We start from the raw sequence: 12792 nt of genomic DNA, 5'->3' as shown, positions 1-12792 counted from the left end.
CAGGGAAATGCAAAAATATGCAAAGACGTTCCATCAAAGAATTAACCCTTCAGCTGTGTTGTACTCCAAATAAATGCAAAGATTAGGAAAGAAATGACATCTTGTGATTACGGATTCTAGTGTAGAAAAATTATATAAAGACTCTTTTAAAATAAAAAAGGAGTGTATATAAACATTTGGTAACAGTACATTTAAAATGTTGGCAAAGGCTTAGTCTCAAATGACATTCCTTCAGGATAATTAACCAAGCATCAGTAATCCAACGAAATTATTTTTAAATTAACATTTCTGATTAAAAAAAAGCATTTCTGTGAATTTAGCATAATTAATTTGTTTATAGCTCAGGTTTAGGAAACAAATAGCAGAATTAATTCTTTTTAAATCCAATGCCTGATTTCGTATAAGGGTCTTTTCACGGCCCTTACGGGGTCCCTGCTATGGAGATTCATATCAAAAAATAAGAGATTTTATGTTACAAGACAGTTCTCAAAAAACACAGTAGGATGACTTAGGACAAGAACAATCCAACTTTGTGCATCTCTGCCAGTCTTTGCTCAATACGCAAAATCCATTCAAGGTATTTCCCATCTATTCTGCACTATTGCTTTACTCTCAACAGGCTGTAGTGAAAGTCTCAGTGTTACTTCAGTGAAGAGAGGCAAAAGAGACATCATATTAAAACTGGATATTTAAAAAAACAAAAAAACAATCAGTGTCTCCAGAGCAATGGATATTTCACTTTCCACTCCATCACTTTTTGAGTGCAAAATTTCTTGCAAAAATACACAGACTGGTTGCAATGTGAAAAGCTCTTGGCAGAGAAAGAGAAAGCCCCTTCTTGACCACTGGTTTTGTCAGGTTAAGAAATAAATAAGCAAGGAAGTTCCTACTTTATGATCAAAACTATTCTAGGGAGTTCGATGGCCAAACAGTGACTGCACTGGGAAGGATCAAAGATAGATGCTTAGTTCACCTAAGCAGACCACAGTGGCGCAACACTCACGCACTTCAGGTGAGGATCTTGTATTAGAAGTGCAGTTTAAAGGCACCAGTAAAAATCTCACTTATCTCTTTAGGTTCTCATAGTATAATCACAGCACAAATGTGATCTTATGTCAAACATACTGCAGGCGACCATACCTTTAAGAGTTTTTCTCTTTGCTTTGCTACATTCAGTTTTTCAGAGAGCTGGCTTAAAGATAAGTTGGAGGTTTCAATGTCTTCATGCATCAGAATGTAGGGATGTGTATTACCTTAAAAAAAAAAAAAAAAAAAAGCAGCTGATTGTCACTGCATTTTTCCCCAGCCAGCTTCTAAGTACAAGCAAAATTAAAAGAAGCTAGGCTTATATTAACTTCTTTATTTTCTTTGAGCAAGCCTTCATACTGAACAAGCAAGACAAGCCCAATTCTGTGCTTAGAGACAATGCAAGACTAAGACAGCAATAAAGAATGTACATGTACTCTTAAAAATAAAAGCCAACCATTTTGCTAGTATTTATGAAAACCAGGAGTGTTAGGCTAGTGTGAATAAATATTTAATGAGCATGGCAGATTAACACATGGTTACTTTGACTCTCTTCTCTTATTTGTGTAATGCAATCAAAAAGTGGAAAATTATCCATCAATGACTATTTGATTTGAAAGAGAATTACCTGCATAAAGCTTTGGTTATCCAATAAGATTAGCATCACAAGACTCATCTAACATAAAACACATACAACCATAGAACTCACATCGAGAACAACCTGAGCTAAACTTATTAACAGGTAATTGTAAAATTAATATGTAACAATTTTGTTTTTAATCCTAGTGAATTATTTGAACCCGCATTTTCATAACTTTTTTTGGCTTCAGTGTAAGCAGGTTCTACATCTAAAGAAAATCTCACCATTTCTTGAAGAGGATAAAGAGAGACCTCAGAAGTGTTGCATTTTATAAATAGATTTTGAAACTGCACATTCGTGTTAACTCTCACATTCACAGAAAAGTATGATACTGCTTTGAGAGATGTATATTGTAAAAACTGAAGCAACGAAGTCAGAACTATTTATCAATGCAACACTGCATAAAAAGAAATAACATGCAAACTGGACTACATACCTCTATTAGCATTCAGAGCAGCTAACTGCGATTTCAGTTTTGCAATAATGCTGTTTTGAAGCTCTATCTTTTCCTGCTGTTCACGTATTTGCTGCATGTAGTTTTCTGTCTGCAAATATAATTTAATTAGCATTAATCTTACTCCGTTTTGACTAGAGGTCTCCTATTTGGCATACAAAAAGCAGCTCTGATTTTTACAGATAATTGTAGTTGTGGACCTCTGCGTGAAAACCCAACTACAGTCACCTTTGGCAAGATCATATTTTTGAGACTGCCTTGATTAGAAATGGTACTATAGGAAAGAAATTCTGATTTTCAGTAATTGTTTCAGCTGTGGCAGTTGTAAAGGGTAGGATAACTTTTAAGTATAGGATTCATCAGGTTTAAAATTAGAATTTAGTATTCTTCAGAATGCTGGTCAGTTCGCTTATCTACAGAAAGATGTAATTTTCTTCTCCCATATTTTCTCACAAATAAATTATATAAATATAGGCTTTCAAAAAGATAGATTTTAAATGGAAAACAACAACATTGCTTATACCATACAACAGATATTTTGTAAACAACGTTAATTGCCTATGAACAGAGTTTTGCCTGTTCCTTTGAATGTAGTAGACTTGTTTTTCTAACCTAGAGAACCAAGGGGTGGGGAGGGGAAGCAAGGAAGCAGCCCCATTCTTCATCTAGCCATACTCCACCTCATGTTATAAACAGGCCATACAGAACCTAATAAGACTGCTCACATTTCACCAAAGTGTATAAATATTGTTAGACAGCCAGTTAATTGAACAAATGGTCAGGTGGCAGGAAGATGCTAATATTAAAAAACTATTTCATTAGCACATGCCTAATGTTGCAGTTACGGTAGTGCTAAAAACAAGCAAGAAAACTTGTGAAGTCCCAGCAAGGAAACTTACAGGAATGCACCGAATTTTTCTGAAATTAAGAATATGTCTATTACTGAACAGGTCATGACCTGGAACAAGACTAGGCATTGTTTTCAAATCTATTCATATTTTATCCATGCTGCTATCTAATTCTCAAATCTTAGTCACATTTGAATTCCACACCCCCCTAATGCCCAATGTGTTTGTCTGTAAAGCAGGCAAGAAAAAAAATCTACAAGGAAAATTTATTTTAAAAGGCCAGGTAGTAGTTGTATTATGAGAGTTTATTTAAAAAAACAAACAAACAAACAAAAAGTGATCAAAGAGCAGTACACTCCAGCAGCTATAAGAGACCTCATGAAGCAGAAAAATCACTGAGAACCAAATTGAAAATGTACAACAGCAATGTCTTGTCAACACTTCTGTACAGAGCACAGACATGACAGCTAAAACAGACAGAAGAGAAGATGCTTTTGACAGCCAGTGTGCACAAATTATTCCTTGAGTCAGATGGCAGCAACAAGTTACCAACTAGAAGATCTGCATGACAACCAACCATCCATCTGTATCAAACACCATCTGGCCGAGATGACTCTGGCTTCTGTGTGCTTGACATGGCTCCCAGCTCTAGAGACTGGCAAAACAAGTGGCCTATTGGTAACTTAAGTAGTAAACTGTTAACAACAGAATGGTGGACAATCCAACAATGTGTGAAGGCCACACAATGAACAGAGGAAGTTACTAGAGTAAAGCACTGTACAAAGGTAATTAAAAAAACAGGAGTTTGGTTAAAAAAACCTGAAAAACAACATAAACAAAGAACCCCCAACTAATTACAGTATCAACTCTTCTTGAAAAAATATCTTTGCTCTCTTTTGAAGTCGTGAAATCCAGCTACTGAAAGTTGGATTAGGACAAAGATTTGAAATGGTAGTAATCCTTTATAAAAGGCTTTCGGTTTTGATTTCTGAACCAGAGAAAATGCAGAGAGAAATCTTGCAAGCATTTAGTTCACTTAACACTGATGATCTCACAGACTTCTCTGGTTTTCTTCCATAGACTTTAGAAGGGCTATTTGACCTTGTACTTGATGTCTTGTTTCTTGGGCAGAAGTTTCTTTCATGTACTGTTAGATGACCCAGGAGTATTAATGTGACTGGTTTTCCTTCAAATAATTAGTTGTTCATCATAAGAGACAGAATTTAAAAGATTCCCAAACATTCTAAAATGTGTTGCCTTTTGTTAAGCTAGTTGCAATTTCAGCACAAAATGTATTGACACACTACTTGTGCTTAAGTACAGAAAACACTACAGATTTGCACCAGCACTGCTGCAACAGACTATGAATGGAGATAGACTGCACAGTGGATGATTGCACACATAACTGACTTTATACCTGTTCTGCAGTGCCTTGGCTAGTTTATTTTGCAATGCAAGGGGATGGCAAGCTTGTGCCCAGATACCAGAATATTCTCTAGTAGACCTTTCCCTGCTCCCAGTTCTGCTGCTGCTTCCATTACTTGACACCGAGTATGGTTCATGTGCCCTCAAACAAAGTCCCAGCCTACCAGTTCTATAGAAGTATCATAAAGTCCTGTAGCATCAAAAACATTCAAGCTTTCCTATAACAGAGGTTCCACTGCTGGGCAGAATACACATGACAAAATTAGTATGACAAAGCCCAAAACAAATAGCTTTGCAATATGCTGGCTTACATGATGAGAAGTCCTAGAAGAGTTTTGGCTGAAGTAATGTATTCTACAACAGACTAAGTAAAAATTCAAAGTTGCTCCTTCCTGGTCAGAATGGCTCCAGAATCTTTCTGTTACTTCATAATTAAAGAATAATTGTACAGATGATTATGTTTAAAAAAATCAATACTTATTCTAATAATTTTAAGGCAAGTTTGCTGTAAATGTTTCAACACAAAAACTCTGTTGTCCTAATAGTTTGCACAGTGCTTAACATATTAGAGTCTTTGACCTTTACATCAAGTAAACTAGTAATTCATATGGCATATCTTCCTATTAACACAAAAATGATTTAAGCTATTTACATTAATAATTTAAGAAGTAATTTTTTAATAAAGCAAATTAAATTTCAAAAAGTACTTCATTAAAGCTAGGAAGCTAGGTAAATTTTATATACATCTTTGCTGTTTACATTAAAAGACTTCATTAATCCTCCAAAACAGACAACACTTCTCACCGTCAAAACTACAAAAAAATTAAAGGTCGAAAACCTGAAACCCACCTACTACATTCACAGCCTAATGAGTTACTCTGCAGTGTACTGGCCTGGTTTCATAACAGCAATTTCCAACTTCAACAGATGCAGAAAGTGTGCATAGCTAAAGTGAAACTGAAATCTACATGTACCACAATCCTCGGTGGGAAGGATGGCTTTACAGCTACAATTCAGAACCCAACACATACTTTTTGCTGTAGTTCTTTCACAGCATGGTCCCTATCCATGCATGCTTGTCGATAGGCTTCATAAGCTTTGTTAAGCTGCTCTCCGATATTTTTGTCCATAATTCCCAATGTTGTTTCATCACTGAAAAGATGGTCAAGTTAACAGACCTGAAAAGTAATCAGAAGGGAAAAGGGAGAATGCTAAAACCCAGAAGTATGTAACTAAAAACACATATAACATGACTTGTATTAATATCAAATTCAAGTACTATGTGCAGCATGTTTGAGCAATAACTCACATAATAGTTTGAACTATAGCTCTGCTCATCTCACCATTTAATTTTATGGCCAGGGATAGGTTTAAACAAAAGCCAGATAAAAGCATGTTAACTCCGAATCAAATTCTGGATGTACTGAATGTGTAAATGTATGTGTAATTACAGTGTTTGAGGACTGAGACTTAAAATTGGTGCAGATCACCAGTTCCCTGATTTTATGACATTTCCAACAGTTTCATGTTTACTCAATTGTGAAATAACAGCATTAAAAACCAAAACAAAACTAAGCTTTTGTCATTAAGCAGTAAAAAGATAAAACCTCAAAAACATTACATCACGTGGACCTGTGCTATTCTATGCCATATCTGAAAATGGCAACACAAGGTGAATTAAAACATCTTTTATCTAAAAATCAGTAATACCAACTAGTAAGAATTAGCAAGACTCAGGCCTTTTCACACAATACTATCAACTTTTTACGCTTTGTGAACAATTTCAAAAACAATTCCTGAAACTACAGCTCATGAACTTTGACACATGACTACAACACTATTAAATTTCACAGACTTCAATTTCAAGACAGAGTGAACTTTGCAAACACAGGCCCTTTGCTTCTATAGTAATATATGACATGAATTTTAAGATCAAAATTTATCATAACGTAAGTACAGTAGAAGACAGGTTAGTGAAGTCTAAAACCAAAGTAAGAAAAATTAAGAAAAAAAAAACCCCAAGTAATTCACATCTCTTCTGATATTTAAAGCATGCTTACCTCACAGTATGGACAGCCACTATCATCCCCCACCACCTTCTGGGATTATGCATAAACCACAAATACTATTAAGGAAAGCGGTGCAGTCAGAAGAGGATAAGCCAAGCAAGAAGGGTATGAGGATAACCTGGTTTGGACCCTGGTCAAAATTCTACGGATTGCAGCCTGAAGCTTTTATTAATGTTTTCTTGCTCTTGAATATCTTCCATATCATAGAGCCTGAATACAGAAATGCGGTTCGACTTTCCTAGAAGGTGCAACAGACTACTGTATACACGTTGCACCTTTTTGTCCTGCAAACTTTATTTTAATGATATGTGCGTATTGCAAAAGCAATTGTATCTCAACTCCAGCACGGCTGTACTTTAATAGTGGCAAAGTGAGTTCTTTGACAGCTTGAAATCATTTAGGGATCCTTTGATGTAACAAGTATTACCGAGATCCAAGTTTGTCAGTTTTGTGTAAAGTGCCTAGATTGTTTCATATGAAGGTTCTCCCTCCCCAATACCAGTTCAGTAGTTTATAATCTCAGGTCCACGCATACTGTCTCAAAGCAGTTAGTAACACAGGCTACTTGATCCACCCCCTTTCTCCCCCCAAAGACTATCCCTCCACTAACTGAAATATTCATTCTAATACCTGGTGCACATCTTTAAATAAATGGGTAGGCTTTTTTTCAGTTTCAAATGAAGGACTGTTTTATGTAGTTTAATAAATAGAGTCAGCTATTACAGCTGACTGCAGGGGCGAGTACTAAACTGCGGAAGGGTATTGTTATGGCTGAAAGTGACTGAAAGTGTGCTCTCACATTCTGTAAAAACTTGCGGAGTTTGCACCAGTGTTGGTTTTGTACTTTTCTGGAATTCTCCAGAGACACTGGTCACAATTTACCTAGTAAATGGCAATTCTGTACATATAAAAGGTAACTTCAATAAATGAGTGCAATGGGATTTAAAAGACTATGTTCAGCTTCTAATAGAGGGAATGGGGTTCAGCTCCATGTGATTCACAGTTCATAGAAAATGAAGGCATTAATTTCATTCATGCAAATTCAAATCTCAATTTGAAAAACAGTATTTAAAATTTGTTTATGAACTTCCAGCCTTTTACTTACTGATTGATTGAGAGTGGGAGTATTAAGAAAGAGTTCTGCTCTTACCTGGACTGCTGGTACCAAAAGTAATTGATCCAACAGGCAGAATTGCAGCACTGTACCGGGTTTTCTACTTGGTAGGGAAAAATCAGGAGAATGGTAGCTAATTTACTGGTAGCTCCCTAAAATCCAGACTCCGTGCACTAAGAAAGGGGCAATAAGTCATTACTAGTGACACTTTAAGATGGAAATGTAACTAGAAGAATTGGTCCTATATTCTTCCATACCCTGGACACTCATTTCTGCTTCCATCTCACCCTTCCCCTCACCCCCCAGTGAGGCACAAGCAGCCTCCCTGTAAACTGTATCAGCAAACCAATCCAGCTTAAGGTATTTTTGCCGTGTTACTTTCAATGCAGATGAGCTCCACATAAGACCACTTAAAATGGCATGATAACACAAAGAAGCCAGCACAGGAGCAGAAAACATCAGCAAAAGGCAGACAGAACTCTGGTGTTCAATGGCAGCACTGGTTTCGAAATTGTAACACGAAGTCATGGTTATGTAACAGTGATGTAAGTCTGCACTGCCACAGAAAAGGATACTTCTGCCTTCCCCCATCTCTGGCCATGTATTTTTGCCACTTGTACTGGTATTAGCACTTCTATGCTACACAGTTGAGTATGCCCAAGTAGCTCCCTACTTCCTCAAAAAAGCAACAAGGCGGCCCCTAAAAAAACAACCCCAAAATTAAAACTGGAGCTAGTTCACTGCGAGGCTGCTGGAGCACTACTACCAACACAAGGAGGCAGTGGGAACATGAGACTAGCCGTGGGCAGGACTGCAGCAGTCTAGATTTAGATTGGATTAAACTACTCTGTAGTCACACCCAGAATTGCCTGCTGCTGGAATAAGTAACTGCTTCTTATGTTATCTATCTCATATCCAGAACTCCTTGCGATTAGAAAAACTGGCTCCTTTTCCTCCTTTTCCTCCGTAGGCATCAATATTTATCAGGGAATTTGCCAACTGTTCCTTGTCATTTAATCTTCTCGCTACATCCAGTTAGGAGGGAGGAAAAAACCCAGCAACCCTAAAATTAAAAAAAACCCCAAAACAAACCAACCCCCAAACAAATATCCCCACTATTTTAATCAGGCTTAGTTATGCTGGATCCATACAGCAACTGAAACATACTCAGCCCAAAGCTGACAACCCTGATCTTCAGCAACTGACGTGCTAGATATTCTTTAGATCCTGAAGACCTTCACAGTTATTAACAGCAATATGTAGTCAGAACAGATGCAGCAATACAAAATGCTGCATTTATTCTAATAGGGGCAGAATTAGAGAGATTAGCTCCAGAGTTTGTCTGATGAGGGCGTCCTGCAAATGTGAGTACCTGTGAGTGTTGTGTTGCCAGAGCTATGGCAATGAGAACAGGAATTTCATCTTTGAGTAAAGACTTGAACACTGGAAAACAACTGGGTATACCAAATGTTGTAAGAAAAACTTTTAAGTAAACAAACCCAATGAAACCTGCAGATACTCTTAAAACACTTGCTTCAAATAAGAAACATTTTGCTGATATAGGTGGGGGGAAAAAAAAAAAGGCAGTAATATGGATCTTTTACGAGTCAAATGCCCAAAAAGCCCTAACACAAAGATTAGCAACGTACTGCTGTGTACATCCTGAAATCCCAGCTCCACAGAGCATTAAGAGGCACATTTTGAGTTTTCATAGTGCCTCAGGAAACACCTTGAATTCTGAAAAAATAAGGTTTTAGCTAATCATGTGTATATACACATTCATAACACACATGCCTACCTCTCACAGGTTCATATGAGAGCACAGATGCCATCCAGGAGCAAGTACTTCTCTACATATTTCTGCTTTCAAAACAGCTTCTTCAGTGGGAATATTTTGCAAGTTACACTGCCATCATCTTGGGAACTGGAAACCTGTTGAGGTAATCATTTGTGAGAGACTGAGAGCTCACTGCACTTTCGGGGTTTTTTGGTGTTTTTTTTTTTTTGTCCAATGACCACAATTCCTGCTTTGCCCGGCTGCGGGAAGGCTCGGAGGCCCAGCAGGAGCCCCCCATGCCACACCAGCGCTACAGCTGGGAGCGCAGACAGCCCCTCTGCACTCAGGGAAAGACAGGGTGACGCTGGAGGGCTGGGCCTTTACACCCCCGAGCCCCCCGCCAGCGCCGGCGGCCCGCCGCTGTCTGCTCCTCCGCTCGCCGCCGCCACCCGCGAGCGAGCCCGCGGCCCCCCCGGAGCGGCGGTGGCGGGGGCACCCGCCCCGGGCCTGCCGCAGGCAGCCGAGGCGCCTCCGCGCCCCGACTACGCGCCCCCCGCCCCGCTCCCGCCGGCGGGGGCACCGGCGTCCCTAGGAGCGGATGGCGGAAGCGCGGAGGGGCCGAGGGCAGGGCGGCCGGGGAGCCCGCCGCCAGGCGCCACGGCCCGCACCCCGGACCCCCGGGCCGAGCGCCCGCCGCTCCCCGCGGAAGGGAGAGGAGCGGCTTTCAAAGCGACTCAGACTTACGGGCGGCTCACGGAGCCCACGGCCGCTGCGGCACAGGGCGCTCGCTCCTGCCCGAGCACCTTAACCCAGGAACCAGAACTGACTTCCTGTTGTGCTCTCCCCGCCCTGTGGCGGGGCGCCGTGCCGCTGCCCGCCCCGCCGCTCGGCTCGGCTCGGCTCGGCTCGGCTCGGCTCGGCTCGGCTCGGCTCGGCTCGGCTCGGCTCGGCTCGGGGCCGCCGGAGCCGCTACCAGGCGGGGGCAGCGCCGGGCTGGCCGCCCCGGCACGCCGCCCGCCCCGCCGCCGCGGCAGCACCGAGCTGGGCTCTGCGGCCCCGCGCAAGGACGAGCGTGCTCGGGCTCTCCTCCAGCTGCCTTGCGGTGCCTTTTCTGCCTGGCTGCAGCCAGGCACCCCCCTCAAGCAGGGTCTGTGCTGCTCCTGACTTCCACAGGTCCCTTCCTATTTTAGTCTTTCCATGGGTCTGCATGATTTGTAAATAACGGTACTTATATTTGTAATTATACTTTTCATCCCCAGAGTACTTTCTGGCTAAAGGGTCTTTTACTTTTGTAGGTTACCAAGGTGGCTTTTCCCCCCTGCATTTAATTCATGCAGGCAATTAATTTTACAGATGAGAATATAATGGAAACGCACAGTTTTAATTTTGTAACTGCTACAAGCCCTTCTCTCTTTAGGTCACATGTATGAGTACAACTTTTTTCCTGAAGGTCTGTAAGAGGGTGGGAGTTGATGGGAGAAAATGAGGTGTTTCTTACATACTTGCAGAGGGTAGAGTCACAGAGCTAGCGGCAGAGAAGCATTACAGATTTTGCATTAGCCTCGGCTGTCTCTGAACCCCAGCGAACATACCCACACAGCCGGCTGTGGTGTTTCTTCTGCTAGAGCAGAAGTTTTCCCTTTGCCCGCTCACAGATCAGAACCTGCCATTCAGCTCTGGCAACCTTACCTACGCCGGCATGTGCACTTGGAAGCCCAAGGACTGAGCTCAAACATAGCCACAGGAAGGGTAGCCGGGCGTTGTTCTCTGTACTCTTGAAGGTTATTTCTATTACAATTTACCTTTCCTGCTAAGCCTTTAACAACTCTTTTGGTCTGTTTGGCCTGTACTAAGACTAACAAGACTTACAGGCAGACAGGTTAATGAGCCAATAAGTATACTGCCTGGTTAGCCACTTTTAAGAACTTCAGGTGAAGTTCTAATGAACTACTGAGGTTCTAATGAACTTTTAAGGTTCAGAGAGGGTTTGCTCCGTTAACATGTTTCCAAGAAAGGGAGATTAAATTTCCTCTTTAGAGGCAGTGTTTGAGACAATCCAAGAAACATCCAAGTCAAGGTTTCATTCAACCAGGTCTTAAAAAAAAGTCAAAAAGAGGCTATTGTTTTGTTTTTAATTTCTACGTTTTTTATTTTTATTCAGTCTTGCCAAATAGTTCTGCACTTAAAATGGTAATGGATATCTCAGTTAGTAACTGAAAACCTGCAATTCTTAAATTCAGATCAATGTATGTAAATACAATTTAACTGACACTATATTTAAAAAGGGCTAATATGCAGAAAAGTAGAAGTAGGTGTTATTTGATGATAAACATGTATCAACTAAGATTACGGCTGCCTGAATTTGAATAGAGCCATAACATATATACCATCTCTGAAACACTATGACTGCACATTAGTTGTTATAGGAAACAAAAGTTTGTTTATTTAATCCTAGAAATGTACTTAATGTAAATTTGCTGTGAAGGTCTCAAACCCGACAAAGCAAAACTGACAACCATCTACAAACATGAGTTTTCAAATCACATGCATTATTCTCTTAGTACTTTATCAGTAATATTCTTTCAGAATAAAGCACAAGAAAAGCTGGTCTTTATCTTCATTATTTAGCATTTTTTTCTTCAGTACATTTCCTCCCCAAATACAGTAAGATGTATGTTACAGGCTTTACAGTAACCCATCTTGATATTCTTAGAGAATTCCAACCCTTTGAATAAATTGTTAAATAGAAGAAAAATACCTGTGAAAATAATATAAAACCTATACTGTATAGCTAACTTGATCTCTGACTTTGATCTTTTAGAGTGGTTTCTGCTTTAGTCAATTATTTCTTGTCCTTTTCTTCCTCATCTTGCTTTTTCTCTTTCTGTTTTTCCGCTTCCTCATCTTCAGTGTCTGTATTTCCTTTCCTACAGCTATTCCAGTAATGACTTTCTGCATTTCCATCCCACATTAATATTTCACATTTTTATGTCATTGTTAAGGCAGAATTGCTTTCCTATATGTAGTCTTCACAAGATAACTGGGAATAACAAGCGTATACCAGTATAGTTAAAAATAACGTAAGATTTTATGAATCTACTAGTCTTAAAAACAGTTGCAGACCACTTATCTAGAGTTTGGGAGTAGTCGTGAAGAGGTTCGTGTCTGTATTATTTTATTTCACTTTGTCTTCAGACTCAGAGAGAGTCTTATTTTGACTAATTAGATTTTGGGGTGGGCGGGAATTAGCAAGTTGATACTTTTTCAGAGTGAAAATTTGGAAGTTTGCTCTGAGTGGGTCAGGCAGTCTATTTAAATACCTCACATCATCTGTATACAGTTTACTGTTTGACATTACTTCCAAAATGGTATTTTAACAGGAATTTTAGTTAGTCTTTACATATGTGTTAACAGTGTGCTTACTGGTTAAACTGCACTG

The 12792-nt window shown here is 39.8% G+C and overlaps 1 protein-coding gene across 4 annotated transcripts in view; it reads right to left on the bottom strand.

Annotated features, from left to right (window-relative positions):
* The window catches only part of TANK (TRAF family member associated NFKB activator), a 28242-nt gene extending 18108 nt beyond the window's left edge, over positions 1 to 10134 (bottom strand). The window contains exons 1-5 of one of the 4 annotated variants that reach the window (XM_075710367.1): positions 10098 to 10134; positions 9375 to 9508; positions 5425 to 5571; positions 2103 to 2211; positions 1141 to 1253 (exon numbers count right to left, since the gene is read on the bottom strand). In XM_075710367.1, coding sequence (XP_075566482.1) covers positions 1141 to 1253; positions 2103 to 2211; positions 5425 to 5523 — 321 coding nt within the window. In that variant the 5' untranslated portion in view covers positions 5524 to 5571; positions 9375 to 9508; positions 10098 to 10134. The other 3 variants (XM_075710368.1, XM_075710369.1, XM_075710370.1) reach the window with 3 other exon arrangements.
* Positions 10135 to 12792: the final 2658 nt, after the last annotated feature.

The sequence above is a fragment of the Pelecanus crispus genome, chromosome 5 (genome assembly GCF_030463565.1).
Source record: "Pelecanus crispus isolate bPelCri1 chromosome 5, bPelCri1.pri, whole genome shotgun sequence".
NCBI lineage: Eukaryota > Metazoa > Chordata > Aves > Pelecaniformes > Pelecanidae > Pelecanus > Pelecanus crispus.
The sequence above is the reverse complement of the archived record's forward strand: the minus strand, read 5'-3'. Positions and strand labels throughout refer to the sequence as shown.